Source organism: Lygodium microphyllum, chromosome 10 (assembly GCF_053477565.2).
Source record: "Lygodium microphyllum isolate KBCC chromosome 10, Lygodium_microphyllum_v1.1.10, whole genome shotgun sequence".
NCBI lineage: Eukaryota > Viridiplantae > Streptophyta > Polypodiopsida > Schizaeales > Lygodiaceae > Lygodium > Lygodium microphyllum.
The window spans coordinates 82784044-82803420 of record NC_141144.1 but is presented as its reverse complement, the minus strand read 5'-3'; the positions used below and the strand labels follow the sequence as shown (position 1 = coordinate 82803420).

Below are 19377 nucleotides of genomic sequence, written 5' to 3'. Positions count from 1 at the left end.
GATTGCATTTTGTATAGCACAAATAAATCATGAATAGCGGTCGTCGGACTGAAATCAGCTAACTGAGCACGTTTGCCAGCGCGTCTACATTTCAGTACAGACGCAGGGATGGATGCAAAGCTATGTTTGCTGTCATTGCATTTGCGGCCGCGTCTCATAGTGCGTGTATTCTGCGTCTGAGACGCAAGAATACATGGCTCTGCACAAAAGAAGCTTTGGCTTCAGAGTCGCGGTCTCCAGGCGCGTGTATCCTGCATGTGAGATGCGGGAATACACGCGCCTTGCCCAGAAGCTTTGACTTCAGAGTCGCGTCTCCAGACATGTGTATTCTACATTCCACACGCGAGGATATACGCGCGCCCAGAAGCATTGACTCTAGAGTCACATCTAATAGCGCATCTATGCTGCATCTCAGATGTGGATATACATGCGCCCTGACTAGAGGGTTGACTTCAGGGATGCGTCTGAGAGCTCGTCTATCCTGCATTTTAGATGCGATTGTATACGCGCCAGCTAGCTCTGATAAAAAATAATTTTTTTTAATGGAATTATATGAAATTGTCTTTTTCTTGTGTTTTTTTTGCAAATGTCGCATCCTGGTTCATCTAGCAATGACCTAGATTTGGATCACATGAATGATACATTGGGCTTGTTCGGCAGAGGGATCAATGCATTTTTTGGAGGTTTTCCTAGTAGGAAAGAATTCATGGGAGAGATGACCAGACACCTTGGCCGCTCTCCCACAGCAGACGAGGTGTTCAGTGTCATGTCTAGAACGCCCCTGACGTCTTTTCTTGGCACTGCTTCCCAAACACCAAATGTCCAAACTTCAATTGCAGGTACTCCACGTGCAGCACCTGTACATACATCGGGGGTGAAGCACAAGCGTCAGCCGACGCACGTGCTTTTGCAAAAGCACATGCATCCACCGAGGCAGAGGGTAGTCGACAGAGAGGGAGGAGGGAGAGTTGAGGGGGAGAACGAGGCTTGTGTGGGGATTGCCTAGGAGGTGGCGAGCGATCACCCTCACCTGAAGATCACGTAGAGGAGCCTGTATGTACGTACTATAGAGTTACAGATACTGGTGGCATCTTCCATGATGATGAAGGAAGGGATGTAATGGCGTACATGAGGAGCGTCGTGCATGTGATGTATAAAGATTGTTTCATTTACTTCAAGAATCAGAAAAGCGGCTTGTGGCAGGAGGTGTTGAGGGCAGTCCATAGGAGGTACCCAAATCTTGAGGGTCAGCGATTCTTGGATTATTGGGGATGCACAAAAGTGAGGGATTTGCTTCACAATAAAAGATCCCACCTCATGACACACGCCAGGGAGTCACTGCGGAAACAGGAGGAGGGGCATGGAGCCTATAGCCAACCACCTATGTGCCACCGCATAGAGTGGAAGAAAGCCAAGAAGAAAGCAACAGAGAAAGTGAAGAGTTGCCAGCACGCAAAGGCGCGACACATCCAAATGGAAACCATGGGATCGAGCGGCAGAGAGTCGTGGGAGGCAAAGTTTGTAAGTATATTTTGATTTCTAATTTTTTAATTTTATATTTCTTTCAATTCTTTATATAATTTGTTCTAATATATTGTGTCTCATAATTGTTTGTATATATCATAATTGTTTTCCAAACTACTATCGTTGGTAGGATACCTACTCCTAGAGAGGTAGATTACCATCGAGGCCATAACCGCGTAGCCACATGGCTTCACTTCTATGAGGAGGGTCTCATCACTAAGGAGCAATACAATCGGGCTATGAGGATTCGACAACCAGAGGAGGTATGTTTTTCTTTCTTTCCTATTGAAAGTATAGCTAATTATAACTTTTTCTTTGCAATTGTACGTAAGAAACCTTGATCTTTTGTGTGTGTAGGCGAACCCCGATGCAGAGCATAGTGAGGAGGGGGATAGCGACGCTAGTAGCCATGGTGGTGCTAGCGAAGATGTTTCTTCTTCAAATTCGTAAAGGAGCACCATACCTCCTCTATGGCCTTGTTTTCTTGTATATCTATTATCCATCTTTGAGCCTACTGCTTGCGGCCACGCTTTTGATCGCAAGTACTTAAACTCCCCATGTAAATGTGTTTTATCTATAATGAATACATGGATTTTTGTTTTCAATTCTCATGCTTTCAGATCCATTGTGTTTTTCCCAAATGCACAATGTAATGTATGGGAGGGGGAAAAAAAACCAGAGAGCGAATACATGGATTTTTGTTTTCAATACTCATGCTTTCAGATCTATTGTGTTTTTTCCAAATGCACAATTTGATGTATAGTAGGGGGAAGCAACCACATGCTCTCTGGTTTTTTTTTTTCCAGTTCTGTTTTGCGCGTCTATCTGCGCGTCTAAATTGCAGAAAACGCGTGTTCATAAGCGCGTCTAAAATGCAGAGTACACACGCTCATACACACACTACATAATTCAAATTTTTTTAAAAAAATTAAATATCTTTTTTTAAAGGATATTTTTTGTTTTGCGTTCGCTTCTATGGGTGCTTGTAAAAGTGCGTCTATGGGCGTGTCTATATGCCCGTCTAATTTTCCATGTAGAGCGCTGGTAGACGCACAAAAGAAATTAAATAAATAAAAATTTTAGCTTTTTTATGCACTTATATTCACATGTGTATATGTGTGTCTATTGCGCGTCTATTTCTGCGTGTAAATTTATTCATACATGCGACTATAGATACGAGTTTGTAGACGCACAAATAGACGAGCGGATAGACGCGCCCGTAAGATTTTCTCTCAATTCAAAAATCGTGTCTAAAAGTGCGTCTAAGAGGCCTTTTTGTTGTAGTGATAATGATTAGATTTTTTGAAAATTTATTTAAATAATTAAATTCCATAGCTAATAATTTTATTTGCATTGTCCTTAGTTTAGATGTTTTATTTATGTTAATCAATGACACAATTATCTTCATTACTTTGGTTTCATAAATTTATACTATTTTGTAAGTATATATTTATTTAGTGGCTTTTGCATTTTACTTTGCTCTCTAGTTAGGACAATCATTTGACATTTTTCTGTATTTCTTAAAAGACAATCTAGAATTTTAGTATTTGTCCTCCATTTGCTTTTGAAAAGAATGTCAATTTCTTTATAAATCTTTATCATATATTCAATTCTCTATCATGATAATGAAAATGTCAATTAGTATCTACTTTAGCATGTTTCATTATGTAAGGGTCTTATCATGTGGATAGACTCTATTAAGCATGTCCTTTATGGAAGACTATACATGCTTAAATATATCTATATGCATGATTTCTAGACCCTCTTATCTTTCGCATGTGTCTTTACAATATGTCTTACTACTTGCAACTAGCCCATGTTAAGTCTCACTTGAATATTGTATTTCCACATTGGAAGATATTTTTTAGCTACATAATGTGATTACGTTCTATTTGTATTAAAAAACATTAGCCTTGAGTGACCATCTATTACTTGACATTTGCTCTAGGGTTGGCTAGACTTTGTTCGTTAACTCATGCTCTTAGTTTTCTATTTCAATCTAAACATCCTCTTTTAGCAAATTGGACAACTCCCAAGGGTATGTTTAGTGTGCAAATCAGATGTTGTATGCATACGTAGCGAGCACCGGAAGGTCCCCAAGAACAAAGAACTCTACTTTAAACTCAAAATTCAAGAGAATAGACTTGAACGACATGAGGCAAAAAGACCAATTGGATACAATCTCCCCCCATGCCTTGTGTGAGTGCTCCATAAAGAATGTATTTATAAATTTATTCATCTTAAAGCTAAAAAATAGCCCAATTTTACAATTAACATGCTTTAGCTTTTGTATTTTCTTTTGTCCAAATAAAGAATAAAGCAATTGGGTGGCCCAAGAGTCAAGCAGTGCCCAAATACAATGTCCAATAATGAATATTTAAATCGTGCGCCCATGTGCATACAAAACAATAGATATATGTCAAGCGCTTTAATAAATAAGTGCACCTAAATAAATATTAGCGCCACGCCTTAGCATTATTTAGCTACAAAATAAATAAATAGGTTCGAACTCTGTCCTAACCTTAATTTAATATGAGTGCGCACTCTAAACTCATAAACGTCCATTAATTTAAATATGTATTTTGCGGAATCACTTGCTATGGAATCACCCACTTGCACATTAAATTAACGTGATGCCCGAAAAGGACAGGTGTCCCTGTCAACTTTTTGCACAAGGAATCCACCTTGTGTACAAGCCCCGGAAAATAAATATAGTTTTACGAAATCCACCGCAAAACCTCACGGAATCCACCGTGGAATATGCTTCCTGGCATCAATGTTGCCAAGAGGCATTTATTTAGCCCATGAGAGGCACATTATTTAGACCATGAGAGGTGTATTTATTGGCCTATGAGGGGCGCATTATGCAGCCCATGAGAGGCATATTTATTGCACGTATGAGGTGTTTATTAGCTAGATGTTCTTTCTCTATGTGCCGGTGTGGTTATTTATCGTATGCTTCCATTTGTGCACTCGATTCTTTATCTTGAGTTCTTATTTTTTTATATTGAGATTTACAAGAATTTACAATATGATTTGACAAGCAATTTACACATCAATGTAAGCTCAATTGAACACATATTGATGAGTACTAGGTAGTTCTAGTAATTGCGAACAATGAGCTAAATAGTAGCTCATAAAGGAGGGAAAGTAGCATCACCCATGATCACACAAATATGAGGATCCCTATATATATTTTGAAGGATGATACATGCCCAAGGATATAGATCTAAGACTCCTATACTTAGAAACCAATATAATCTAGGTAGCATCTGCCCAACCTATGAATGGCATAGATCATTTGGTTGCTTGAGATTCCCTGAATTTGACCTATGCATGTTAGGATTTCCCATCCTAGTGAACATTCACCTAGTGTACTACACTACTCATCTTGCCTCCCATACAATTTGTGTCAATGTGCTTATCATAAATCATGTTTGTGCGTATCATAATATACACTACATGACACCAATAGAGGCTCAAGGTGGGTCCAATCCCCAAATTCATTTAGTTACTAAGGTTAAATCCAAATAGATTTGAGTGTAAAGGACCTAAAATGCCTTGCATTGCACTAATGAACAAAAATTGCTATCCTATTATCTAGTGATAACTTACAATGGCTCTAACACCATGATAAAAATCATGGATCTACCAAGAACTAAACCATAGCATGGAGATGTATAGATGCAATAGGACATGAGCAACCAATAGAAATTAACAAGAGGATAGAGGATGGACATGAGTACTTAGAAGAGATCATTGAGAATCTTTTTCATTGCTTGAAGAAGACTTGATGATGCCAAGAGGCATATTCCACGGTGGATTCCGTGAGGTTTTGCGGTGGATTCCGTAAAATTTTATTACCGGGGCTCATACACAAGGTGAATTCTTTGTGCGAAAAGTTGACGGGGACGCCTATCATTTTCGTGCGTCTTGTTAATTTAATGTGCAAGTGGGTGATTCCATAGCGGGTGATTCTACAAAATACATATTTAAATTAATAAATGTTTATGAGTTTAGAGTGCGCACTCATAATAAATTAAGGTTAGGATTGAGTTCTAACCAATTTATTTATTTTGTAGCTGAAGACTACTAGGTATTCACTTTTGTCGGTTTAATTGTATTATTTTTCTAACAATTGTGAATGCTTCAGTTGATGCGTAGAGCAAGCACGGCAATGGTATTGGGAAGCATTGGATGATAGCGTGTATTCAAATTATTATCAATTTTTTATGGGCGCGCATCTTAGGCATGACACCAATATTTTGATGCACTTATTTATTAAAGTGCTTTATATTTATTTATTATTTTTGTATGCGCATGGATGCACGATTTAAATATTTGTATTGGACATTGTATTTGGGTACCGTTTGACTCATTGGGCGCCCAATAGCTTTAATTCTTTAGTAGCACAAAAGCAAACACAAAAGCTAAAGCGTGCTAATTGTAAATTGGGCTATTTTTGAGCTTGAAGATCAATAATATATAAAATACATGCTTGGTGGAGTGCTCACACAATGCATGGGGAGAAATTGTACCCAATTAGTCTCTTGCTTCATGTCATGCAAGCTTTATTCCTTGTTTTTTGTGCAAAATTAGAGTTCTTTTGTTCTTGGGAACCTTTCGGCGCTCACTACACACGCATACGGCGTCCGACCTGCGTACCAGTGGTATCAGAGTGAAGCTAAGATCGAGAGCTTCCAATCGCTTACCATCTCGCGCGAAGGTGGAGCTCCTAGAACGATCGATCTCTATAGTCAGTCTCGTGGCAAATGGTCGATAGCAGCGTGTTGTACCTGGCAGTCAAGAACCCCCTATTGTACACTCAGATCACGAGGGACCGGCCTCTGCAGCAGGCGGAGGACCACGCGGGAAGATCCTACATCAAGTCATTGGTTTCTTCTCATCAGATAAGAAAACTTCAATCCATAGCCATTAAAGATTCAAGATTAAGCTTAGAAAGCTTAAAGAGAAGCTTTTAAAAGCTTCAAGCCTAATTTTTTTCCGTCGGTAGCGGCAGTATGTACTGCACGTCGCCGAAATGGACGTCAACATCCTCTTGTCCTCAGAAAGTCACGCTTAATTTTAAAAAAAAACTAAAGGCTACAAGCCCAAAGGTCCTAAAGTTCCTAAGCTTCAATCTCAATTATCTACCATAGAGGCAATTCTTATTCGATAATACACGAACTTGCTTACAATTCTCTGGAAGCCCCTATTCACACCTGTGAACTGACAGAACTAGATTCCAGTGAACAATTAGCAACACGCAGTCTATACGCAAAATTATTGATTTGGAAGATAACTGTGATATCAAATTTTGCAATCGTAAAGGAGAAATACTACAAAAGCCTAATAATATATATATATATATATATAAGCCTTGTAAACCCGCCTTTGAGCTACGCTCATCTCGCTAACAAGGTTTCGAGTGTGTGAGATCTTTTGAAATTTTGCAGGATGTTTGATCAAACCATGGAAGATTTTATGGCTGAAGGTGACCTACCCGAACCAACGATGGAGCAAAAATTGGATTTGATTATGATGCAGCTTCAAGAGGAACGAAGAGCACAACAAACCTTGCAAGCTCAATTGGCCAACGATCTACCGCCGACCAAGATGGATCGCAACCTGAAGATCTTATACGACTTACAATCAATGCAACACTTGAAGCACAATCTATTCGGAAAGAAACAAAGATAAGTAAAAGAAACTTCAAATTTTGTACTTTCAATGGATCACACGATGGAAAGACTGTACTTGCTTTTATCAGTCAATTTGATGATTATTTCCATGAAGAATCATATTCTGAGAAAGACAAAATTAAATGTGTCACTAACCATCCAGTTGACCGAGCATCCTTATGGTGGACTGTTGTCCGCAAAAGCGTTGATTGTCCCACTACTTGGGAGACTTTCCAAAAGAAATTTTTGCAGAATTTCCGTCCACCCCAATTTCACGAAAAAGCAATCAAACAATGGGATCTTCTACAACAAAGGGATCGCGAACCTATTTCACAATATACTGAGTGTTTCTAGAACGCTTTATTGCAACTACAAATGCTCGAAGATGTACCTGAAGCAACTCATAAACGCAAGTTTATGTCTAGCTTACTTGGACATTTTTATGCGAAGGTCAATATGTTCAAGCCAACAACCCTCGAAGATGCAATTTCCTTGGCCCATGACACTGAAGATAAAATTTGAGGATGAGATAAGCGACCACAACAATTTCAAACTAATGGTAACTTTGGTTCCAAACAATTCAATTCAAATTTTCAAAGATTTAATCAAAGTCGTTTTCTTCCATCTTCATTCCATAAATCTTGGACACGACCACCTTCTTTACCATCAAACACAAATTCAAACCCTAAGCCATCTCTTCAGTCAAATCCCAACATTCCTAAACTTCTTGCCATTACCAATAATCTATCCAAAGCAAAACCCATAGTTTGTTACAAATATCATCAACCTCGACATCTAGCAGCCAATTGTCAATTCAAAAATCCACCTGTTCATATCAATTATTTGGGAGAAATAGAAGATGAAGAACGTGAAGAGATGCCAGATTTTACGGAAGACGATGACAGCATTGGTACTACTTCTGATACTTTGCCAGGTATGTCAACTTCCCATTCCTTATTAACAATGAAATGTTTTATGCACGGTAAAGAAAAGACTATTTTACATGATGATTGGAGCACACACGACTTTATTTCTGCAAAATTGGTCAAAGAATTGAATTTACATACTGTTTCTATACATTATCGCATCAAGGCTGCATTCCTAGGTATAAGATATAATGGAACACAAGAGGTGCATAATTTAGAAATTAAAATTGGTGATTATATTGAACGAAGACATTTCTTAGTTGTACCTTTGCAGTCTAGTGACATTATCTTAAGAATGCCTTGGCGACATCAATACAATTCTGATATAGATTATTCTACGCATTCAATGAAAATCCATTCTCAAGGAAAACAAATCACATTGCATGGTATGCACACTTTCAATAATTTTCCGTTGCTTACTCATACTCAGGCTAAACGTGCATTACGTAAAAGTAGCAAATCCTATTTAATATGGGTGAATGAAATTAAAGCTAAAGAAAACCAGATGCATTCTAGGTATGCACAATTTCTTTTCCAATTCCAAGATTGTTTTGATGTTGATTTACCACCTGGATTACCACTTGTACGTCCTGAAGATCATAAGATAGATTTAATTCCTAGATCACAACCACCATGTAAAGTACCATATAGACATAACCAGATTGAACAAAAAGAAATTCAAAACCAAATTGACGAATTGCTAACCCGAGGACTAATTAGACCTAGTAGTTCTCCATTTGGTGCACCTGTCTTATTAGTGAAGAAGAAAAACAATACCTATCGCATGTGCATTGATTATCGTTCCCTAAATAAAATTACTGTTAAGAATAGATATCCGATTTCTAGGGCAGATGATCTTATGGACAAGCTACAAGGATCTGCCATATTCAGCAAGATAGATCTTAAATATGGATATCATCAAGTAAGATTGAAAAAATCTGATATATTCAAAACCGCATTTAGAACACAATTTGGACACTATGAATTCTTGGTTATGCCTTTTGGTTTAACTAATGCACCAGCCACATTCAGTCGTATGATGAATCGCATATTTTTGAAGCATCAGCATTGTGTCATTGTTTTCTTTGATGACATATTGGATTTTAGTAAAAATGAGAATGAGCATTATGAACATTTGTCTTTAGTTTTTAAATTATTAAAAGATAATCAATTATATACTAATCCAGAAAAGAGTAAATTTTTCCAAACAAAAATTGAATATTTAGGACATATTATTTCATCTGAAGGTATTAAAGTCGACCCTAAAAAGATAGAAGCAATCTTAAATTGGCCAATACCCAAAAATGTGCATGAATTATGTTCTTTCCTAGGTCTTGCTAGCTTTTACAGAAAATTTGTGAGGAATTTCTCATTACTTGCATTACCTTTGACAAAACTATTAAAGAAAGGTATCATGTTTAATTGATCTGACAATCAACAAAAGTCCTTTGATTTGCTGAAACATGCTTTAACTCATGTTCCTGTTTTACAATTACCTGACTTCAATAGACCATTTTTCTTAGTAGTTACTGATGCTAGTGGATTTGGAATAGGAGCAGTCCTTATGCAAGATTCTCATCCCATAGCCCACTCTAGCTACAAACTCAAACCAACTGAACTTAAGTATTCTACCTATGACAAGGAATTACTAGCTGTAGTACAAGCTTTACGTCAATGGAAACATTATTTAATGGGATCTGAATTCATGATTAAAACTGACCAACAAAGCACTAGACATCTCCTTAGTCAACCACAAATATTTGACCGACACATTAAGTGGGCTGCTTTTATTCAAAGTTTTCATCCCCTTATACAATATCAACCTAGAAAAGAGAATGTTTTTGCCGATGCTTTGAGAAGAAGACCGACTATTCACAATATTTCTGTGATATCATTTGATTCCCTTATCCCTATGAAAGATACTTATGACCAAGATCCTACTTTTCAAGCTAATTGGAATAAATTAGTTGCAAATAATTGGATTCCTATTGATTCATTGTCTTACACTAATGGATTTATGCTTTATGAAAAAAGATTATGTGTGACTATTCCATTTCGATCATTTGTTTTGCATGAAATTCATTGTCTTCCATACCAAGGTCATAGAGGAATTATATGTACTTTGCGTACACTGATTGAAGATTTTTATTGGCCACACATGGACACTGATGTATCTAATTTTGTATCTGAATGTCTAATTTGTCAAAGAGTTAAAAGACACCATGGTAAACAATATGATTTACTAATGCCTTTATCCATTCTATCATGACCATGGAAACAGATTTCAATGGATTTTATCACTGGTTTACCTAATACTAAAGCTAATCATGATATGATTTGGACTATTGTAGATAGGTTTAGCAAACAAGCATATTTTATTCCATGCAAGAAAACCTTAAGTGCATCTCAAGCTGCTCAACTTTTCTTGAAAATTGTTTTCACTAGCCATGGTTTGCCAAAAGTTATTATTTCTGATCGTGATTCTAGATTCTGTAATAATTTTTGGATTACTTTGTTTGCTAACTTAGGAACAAAGATTGATTTTTCATCTGCATTTCATCCTGAAACAAATGGTTAAAAAGAAGCTACTAACAGTACCATTTTAGATCTTTTGCGTGCATATACAATTTCAAAACCGCACACATGGGATACATATTTACATTTACTTCAGTTTGCATATAATAACACACCACATACAACTACAAAGAAAGTACTATTTGAAATTATTTATGGATATCGATTGCCTACACCTTTTACATCATTATCAAACAAAAGTTCACACTGCTGATGATATTGCTAACATGCATGCTACTATTTTTAATGAAGTTAAAGATATGATTGCCAAAGCCCAGCAATCATAAACAAAACAAGCTAACAAGAAAAGAAAAGCTACAAGTTTTAAAGTTGATGATTATGTTTGGTTACGAATTGAAAAGCGAATATTACAAAGTGTTGATAAACACCCCGTTGTAAAATTAGCACCTAGATTTTTTGGACCATTCAAGATCATACACAAAATCAATGACAATGCATTTAAACTAGAATTACCACAACATTGGAAAATCCACAACACCTTCCATATCAGTTTATTACGACCTTTTAGAGGACAACTACCTGTATACCCTATCTATGAAAACCCTCATTTGCTAGATGAAGAAACTGAAATTCTTGAGCCTGAAACTATTCTAGATACTGACTTTATGATCACTAGAACTGGTCGTAGATATTCTAGATATTTGGTGAAGTTTAAAAATCATCCTGTTGAAGAGGCCCAATGGATGCACGCTAGAGACCTGAGTGCTTTTCCCACACTGCTAGCTCCACATTGAGCTAATAGCAATTGAGGACAATTGCTATCTCACCCCGGGGGTATGATGCCAGGAGGCATATTCCACGGTGGATTCCGTGAGGTTTTGCGGTGGATTCTATAAAACTTTATTACCGGGGCTCATACACAAGGTGAATTCTTTGTGCGAAAAGTTGATGGGGATGCCTATCCTTTTCGGGCATCTTGTTAATTTAATGTGCAAGTGGGTGATTCCATAGCGAGCAATTCTGCAAAATACATATTTAAATTAATAAACATTTATGATTTTAGAGTGCGCACTCGTAATAAATTAAGGTTAGGATTGAGTTCTAACTAATTTATTTATTTTGTAGCTGAAGGTTGCTAGGTATTCACTTTTGTCGGTTTAATTGTATTATTTTTCTAACAATTGTAAATGCTTCAGTTGATGTGTAGAGCAAGCAGTGGTTGCATTGGGAAGCATTGGAGGATAGCATGTATTCAATTTATTATCAATTTTTGATGGGAGTGCATCTTAGGTATGGCGCCAATATTTTGACGTGCTTATTTATTAAAGTATTTTATATTTATTTATTATTTTTGTATGTGCATGGGTGCACGATTTAAATATTTGTATTAGACATTGTATTTGGGTACCGCTTGACTCCTTGGGCGCCCAATAGCTTTAATTCTTTAGTGGCACAAAAGCAAACACAAAAGCTAAAGCGTGCTAATTGTAAATTGGGCTATTTTTGAGCTTGAAGATCAATAATATATAAAATACATGCTTGGTGGAGCGCTCACACAAGGCATGGGGGGAAATTGTACCCAATTAGTCTCTTGCTTCATGTCATGCAAGCTTTATTCCTTGTTTTTTTGTGCAAAAGTAGAGTTCTTTTGTTCTTGGGGACCTTCCGGCACTCACTACGCGTGCATACGGCATCCGATTTGTGCACCACTTAATGTGCCCAAGGCTCTCCTTATGTACAGCATGAACATTAGCACTTATAAGAGATTACTAAGAATCTTTTGCAATGCTTAAAGAACTCTTGATACACCCAAGGCTCTCCTTATGTAGGCCATTCATTAGCAACCAAAACACATTCATCTCATTGGGATTCAAAGTCGAACAGTTTTAAGACTACCATAAAGCATTATAACATGTCATACAAAAGCCTAGTCATACCCAAGCTAGTATTCGTTGGGAACTACTTTGGACATGCAACTTTTCTCCTTGGCCAAATGGTTTGAGCACATTTATATGAGTTTGAAAATGTAGAATATTTAAGGTTATTGATTTCGGAAAACAGCATATTGGATCAAATGGATCTTTAATTTGGGATGGTCATGAAGCAACGGCCTACAACATGGCCTCTCTAAATGGTTAGCCACAAATATTGGAGAATTAGAGGACTATTCTCACAAGGTGTAAGTGGTTTTGCATCATATAAATTGAAAGGATGGACAAATTGATTGATAATGTTGTCTTGTAGGTGAGTTTTGAAGAGAAAAAGCAAGTAGAGCATGTAATACCATATTCACTTTCCAACATTATGCATGTGAAGTATTACAGTGTATGTGCAACAACCCTTGTATGTTTGAATGCTTGTTGAGTGGGTTAATGCCTTGCTTGGGGGGGGGGGGCGTCACTCATGAATATATGTATATAAAACGTGAGTTCAAAATAAGGGGTTTTTAAAACACCATTTCTATAAATTTTTTACATACAGAAGGGTGTCATATAAAGGGGTTACTTACAGATTGAATAGAAAAGGGTTGTTTTTAATTCAAGAAAAAATCATAGATTAAGATATTTATAAATAGGCTATGAACGCATGTTATATAGAGAATATATATATAGTGAACCCCTCGAGATGCCTTGGGAGTGTGCTCTTGGAATAATGAGGTGTGTAAGTCTATTAACTTGTGTGAGTCGATGTAGTGAAGTTGGCATCAATGAAATATGTAATGCTATACGAGTTTGATGGGACTTGGTGCAATCATCAATGTACCTTATAAGATGAGGGTACTCAATTCACATGAGGTAGTTGCTTCATCCCCACCCTGGGGCCACCTCATCCATACTCCCACCCACACCACACAAAATCCCCCCCCCCCCTTCCCGAGTTGGATTATAGGGTGTAGAACCTTGAACTTTATAAAATGGCAAACGATTCAAAAACCCCACCAAAATTTTGAGTTGAAGGTTCCAGAATCTACTACCACAACTGTTGTTCGTGCACGTTGGTCAGAGACTTGCATATTTGATGGGTGTTTGATGGTGATACTGAGGAGTGCGCGAGGCAAAGGGGTGTGAACAGGAGTTAGGACCCAGGTGATGTCAAGATTGGGGAGTACCCGCGGCGAAAGGGCGTGAACAGGAGTTAGGACTCAGGAGCAAAATACGAATTAATTGGTTTTTCTTTTGCATCAATTAAATGGAATCGGATGGAATGGATTGTTAGGGTGGGCAGGTGGGGCCTCTCGAGAGGTGCCACGACGCAAGCCAGGTGGCCGAACGAGGAGGAGCAGAAGCCTCATACGTCTAATGCTGCCATGCAGGCTCGCCACGTGAGCGTCCCCCGTAGTGCCTTGCCTATTTAGGCATTCTCCTTCTCCAACCTCCCGCATTTTTCTATCTGTTTCTCTGGATTTTGCCATCATCCCGTTCGTCAATCGCTCATCAGTCTCTGTCAATTTGCAGAATACACAGGCTCTGATCATTTGCAGAACACAGTCTCTTATTTCCAGAATTGCCGAACATACAGTCAAGCTCTTGCTGTTGCTGCTGCTTCCCATCCTCCCAGCTTCGGAAAGAATTCACTGCGTTGGTCAGTCGCCCCGCTGCTGCTCGTCTTTCACCCCTTCAAATGGCCACGGACGATCGTGCTCATGTGAGGTGTGGCCCCCGATTTCAGTTAATCCTTGTTTTTGTTCATCTTTCTGAAAGATTATGTACTGCATTCTGCGCTGCGATCTTTTCCAATTACATTTTGCGGTGGCTGTTGCATTGCATTTTATGTTTCCCATTGTCTGTAAGTTTGCCTCAATCTCCATCTCTGCAACATTGGTTGCAACATGAAATCGTATCATTGTGCTCTAAATTGCACAAAGTCGTTACTTATGCTTTTAAGTTGTTCCTTCAACTTGTTTCTGTCATAGATTGCGTTCTGTGCTGTTGATTGCATATATTGCAATCTGTGCTTCTAAATATATGCAATGTATGAATGACATTTCACAGAAACGTCGCATTGTTGCGTCAATTAATCGATCGACGTGTGAGTGCATTTTCTTCTATGTCTGTGCTTTAAGAGTATGCATACTTCAATTGTGAGATTAACTGGAGCATGTGTTGATGATCGAGCACCTCATTTGCATCCTTTCTGCTTACGATCCTCCGTAATATATATCTGTATGCCACAGCCCTGATGAGCAGGCAGGAAAGCATGCGGAAGATAAGACTGGGCCGACTATTGAGGAGGTAGTTAGCTCTCTCAAGGATACCCTGTTGGGGAAGACTCATGAAATGAAAGATATGTCTGCGGAGACTGTAGAGCAAGCAAAGGAAAAAGCTTATGAGACAAAGAAGAGTGCTAAAGAGAAGGCCTCTGAGACCTCTGAGGAGGCGAAGCAAGAGGCCTCCGTAATGACAGATCGTGCTAGACAGAGTGCAGACAGCACAAAGGAGCGTACTTCTGAAGCCGCAGAGAGTGCCAAGCAGAAGGCAGAGGAGAGTAAAGAACGTGCAAAAGAGCATACTTCTGAAACTGCAGAGAATGCCAAGCAGAAGGCAGAGGAGAGTAAAGAATGCGCGAAGGAAACTACGGAGAGTGTCAGGCAGAGGGCAGAGGAGGTTCGCGAGCAGAGCAAGGGTTATTTGCAATCTGTCACTGAGGCACTTTCTGAAAAGGCTGGTGCCTTGAAGGACACCTTGCTGGGCAAGTCTGAGCAAACTAAGGAGAAGGCCAGCGAGACTGCCGAGCAAGCAAGGGAGAAGGCTCGTGAGACTACAGAAGGAATGAAGGAGAAAGCTGATGCGTATAAAGATTCAGTGGTCCAGACTGCACAGCAGGCTAAGGATCGGGCTTACGAGACTGGGCAGCAAGCAAAAGAGAAGACATCTGAGACAGCGCAGAGTGCGAAGGATACTATTGCAGGGAAAACTGGAGAATACAAGGACCGGACTTACGAGACTGCTGAGCAAGCGAAAGGGAAGGCATTGGAGACAACAGAGCAAGCAAAAGAGAAGGCGTCAGAGACAGCGCAGAGTGTGAAGGATACTGTTGCAGGGAAAACTGGAGAATACAAGGACCAGACTTACGAGACTGCTCAGCAAGCAAAAGAGAAGGCATCAAAGACAACGGAGCAAGCGAAAGAGAAGGCATCAGAGACAATGCAGAGTGCCAAGGATACTACTATGGGGAAAGTTGAAGAATACAAAGAAGATGGGAGTGAGCGTGCGCAGCCGGCAAAGGAAAAAGCTAGGGACATGGCTCAGCAGGCAAGGGAGAAGGCCAGTGGGACTACAGAGGAAGGCAAAGGGGTCCTGCAGGCCTTGAAAGAGACTCTCATGGGAAAGAGTGAGGAGGTAAAGGAAAAAGCTAAGGGTGCCTCAGAAGAGGCAAAGGAGAAAGCTAAGAGTGCCTCTGAGGAAGCCAAGGAGAAGGCAGATGAGGCTGCCCAGGAAGGCAAAGAGGGTGGGCAGAGGACAAGGGAAAGCTTGGAGGATAGCATTCGCGATCTGAAGTCGCAGACCGAGGATCAGCTTGCCCCGTACCTTGGGGAGAAGATCCAAGAAGGCGCTGAACGGAGAGATGAAACTGCAAGACGTCCGGTACACGAGCCAGAAAGCAAAGGTATTGTCGAAGGAGTGGGTGACAAGGTCAGTGGCACTGCCACTGCAGTGCGTGAGACTGTCCCTGGAAAGTCCTCAGAAGATTGAATACAGCACTATGGTGAATGGGCAATGTTAATAATGTGACTTATGTCAATGATGTAACTAGTTTTCTCTTCATGTTCCAAATGCTGTGGTAACCAAGTTATGCAGATGTACAGTCTGAGTGGACGCAAAAGCACAGTGCCTTACTCGTTAATTCTCCAATGGAAGGGTGGTTTTGGAATCTGGATTGATGGGAGGATCTGTTGGGTCTGTGTTCTTTTAAGTACTTCCATTATGTTTATTATTAGTAACTCAGACTTTAGTGTCATGGTGGATTAAGTGGTTAAATCTCAATAAGCTGCTATACCTTTTTAAGTGTGCGCTTTATTATCCCTTCGGCAAGCAGGGGTGGTGGCTGGATGGATTTTATTTGAATGATTTTGCTAAGCTGCTTGTTTGTAATTTTAGACAGAAGTTTGCACCTGCATGCTCTTGCTACCATAAGACCTTGGCTAAGCTGTCTTATCCTTGAAAACCCTTTACCTGACTCTTCGATTTTCAGCTTGTCAGCTTGCCAGTACTATCTGCCAGATGTAGCTCTAAACTGCATTGAAAATCCCTTTAGCCTGGACCTAATGTAGATGGCAGATTACCCCCGCGATAGGACAGTCTGCCTTCCAGCAGCCGTCTTGCAAACCATTCAAAGAGTACATGGGTAGGTCGTGTAACAACTCCCCATTATCGATGACTGCTACTTTTGCACCCAACTTCGGGAATGGCCGAGTCTGCAAAGCCCAACTAACTGGCTTTAAACAGATTGTCTAGGTAAGTTGAATTGTTGGTAGGAATGTTGATCTTCATGATTCCTGATCATGATGGTTCCTTCGAATTTACCGAAGGTATAAGAAAGAGCTTTGTTAGTTAGCATTGCCTGTTAGGAGATATGCCTTTACAATGGTATGCATATGCTCCCAACAATGGTGGGCTGACAGAGTGGTCGAAATCCTCTTCTGAGGAACACAGACTGCTGGTAGTCCTCCTTCGAGGAGGTGACTCTTAAAATTCCTGTGCGCTCATGGATGCACTGCTCCTTTCGGCTCAGGCAGGGGAGGAGGAGGAGGTGGTCACGCTCTTAGGAGTTTTCGATTACATTCATCTCAGTACTAGCTTCTGAGATCATACCTCAAAGAACCACCTTCCGGGACGACGAGTCATACACGAACTTGAAGTAGGTTGGGATATACTTGCCCCTCTTAGGTCAATATTCTGCTAACCGCTTCCTCCAGTTTACAGTTTAACTCCTTCCTCACCGACCTTGTGATGTCCAAGCAGTTGCCATAGCTTGGCTCGATGGGACGCTTGTCCCAACCGTCAGAAGCTGCAATAGCACTATGCCAAAGCTGTAAATGTTCCTCTTGTTGATCTCGAGGGTGTAGAAGACTCCTCTCCGCAGCCATCGACAAGGTTAAGGGTAAATGATGGCACAATATATGATCGACCTTGTCACCTTACAATGCTTGAGAGGTGGCACATTATATGATTAGCATTGGAAATGCTTGAGAAGGTCACAAAAAAGTTTTATTTATTTTCAGTAGCATGAAATCTCTTATGTCACACCTATGTAATATTCTGTAGGACTTGAAGGCGACCTACACTTTCAAAGCTAGTGATGGTCTTTCAGATGGTCGTGGAGGCTCTTGTTCTCGTACTCTTCATTGGTGATGCTTGACTTCCAAAGCAATCACAATGCTCAAGGAGCTTCTCTTTATTTGTTGTTCCTCCAATCGCTCCATACGTCCTAGCTCATTAATATAGAAGAATCAGTATCATCAGTATGATCTCTCTCGGTTTTAATCTTTCTAATGATCTTTGTGATGTTTCTATTATTCCTACTCTTTTTAGCACTTGTCTCATATGCTAATGTTCCTCTAGGATGATGCTTTCAACACAATTGGCTAATGCTCCTCTAGGATCTAGGATGATGCAAGCTCGTGAGCCCCTCTAGGATGATGCCTTAGCATGAACTTGTAGCCTATTTCCATTATTGTAGTTTATGTATTTCTTTCCATGAGGCTATGTCTTGATTGAATTTCTCATCCATCTTCATAAGATCGTCTCTCGATTGAAGTTTACACATCTTTCGATTTGTGCTCTTTTTTATGAATGGTGGGGTGAGTGGAGAAAACCTCAATAATATAATTTAGACTCATTTTATTCATCGACTATGACTCAATTGAAGTGTACATGTATGATTTGTGCTTTTTTTAATGAATGATGATTGAATGATTGAAATTTACATACATGTTTTACATATGATTTGTGCTTTTTTTAATGAATGATGATTGAATGAATCGATTGAATCTTAAATTGAATGAAAAGTCTAAATCTTGATAATATAGTGGCACCAAAAGTAAATATTAAAAATCATTTAGCATCTTTGAGTTCTAATTGCAAATAGAGGCCATGAATGCATCTTTGAGTTCTAATTGCAAACAGAGGCCATGAACATTTCAACTGCTTATGAGTTCCAATTGATATGAAATTTCTTGTTTAAAAAATATTCCAAATGCCATCAAATTTAAGCATGGAGATTATCTTTCCCATGAAGGGCATTAGTTCGTGTATGGCCACATGCTCTCTTTCAAGCTTGCACTAAGTTTTATGCCTAGTTTTTCATGGCACCTTGCACTGAACTTCCACACAACTTCCACACATTGGTATAATAATAGTTAGGGTATTTCATATCCTAATGCACATCTTATGTGGCAAGAGGGTTCATGGGTGGTTGAGTTTTTAAAAACCAACCATAATAGATAGATTGCCACAGGGTTCATGGGTGATTAAGTTTTTAAAAACCAACCATAATAGATCCCTAACTCTTTTGTATTGTACGTAAGTATTTATGGATTGCCAGACATAACTTTACACATGTATAAACATGCTTTTTAATTATATTAAATTTTTTATTATTTTTTGCCAATATGATTAAGATGCATCTAAAATGAAATCAAGAATATTGTTCAAATTCACCACATGATTGGACTCACATATAAACTCGTAGGATTATATAGTAATATCCCT

At 39.1% G+C, this 19377-nt stretch overlaps 1 protein-coding gene across 1 annotated transcript; it reads left to right on the top strand.

Moving 5' to 3' along the window:
* Window positions 1-14038: 14038 nt before the first annotated feature.
* On the top strand, window positions 14039-16570 carry LOC148030223 (uncharacterized). Its single transcript, XM_087686492.1, has 2 exons — window positions 14039-14316; window positions 14841-16570. The coding sequence occupies exons 1-2, from the start codon at window positions 14288-14290 to the stop codon at window positions 16357-16359; spliced, it is 1548 nt and encodes a 515-aa protein (XP_087542618.1). The 5' UTR covers window positions 14039-14287; the 3' UTR covers window positions 16360-16570.
* The last annotated feature ends 2807 nt before the right edge of the window (window positions 16571-19377 follow it).

Bases quoted from the DNA above. Each gene is read 5' to 3' on its own strand.
- LOC148030223 (XM_087686492.1), top strand. From the start codon at position 14,288: ATGGCCACGGACGATCGTGCTCATGTGAG. The intron at 14,317-14,840 runs GTGTGGCCCCCG...TGTATGCCACAG, and splicing joins GACGATCGTGCTCATGTGAG to CCCTGATGAGCAGGCAGGAA.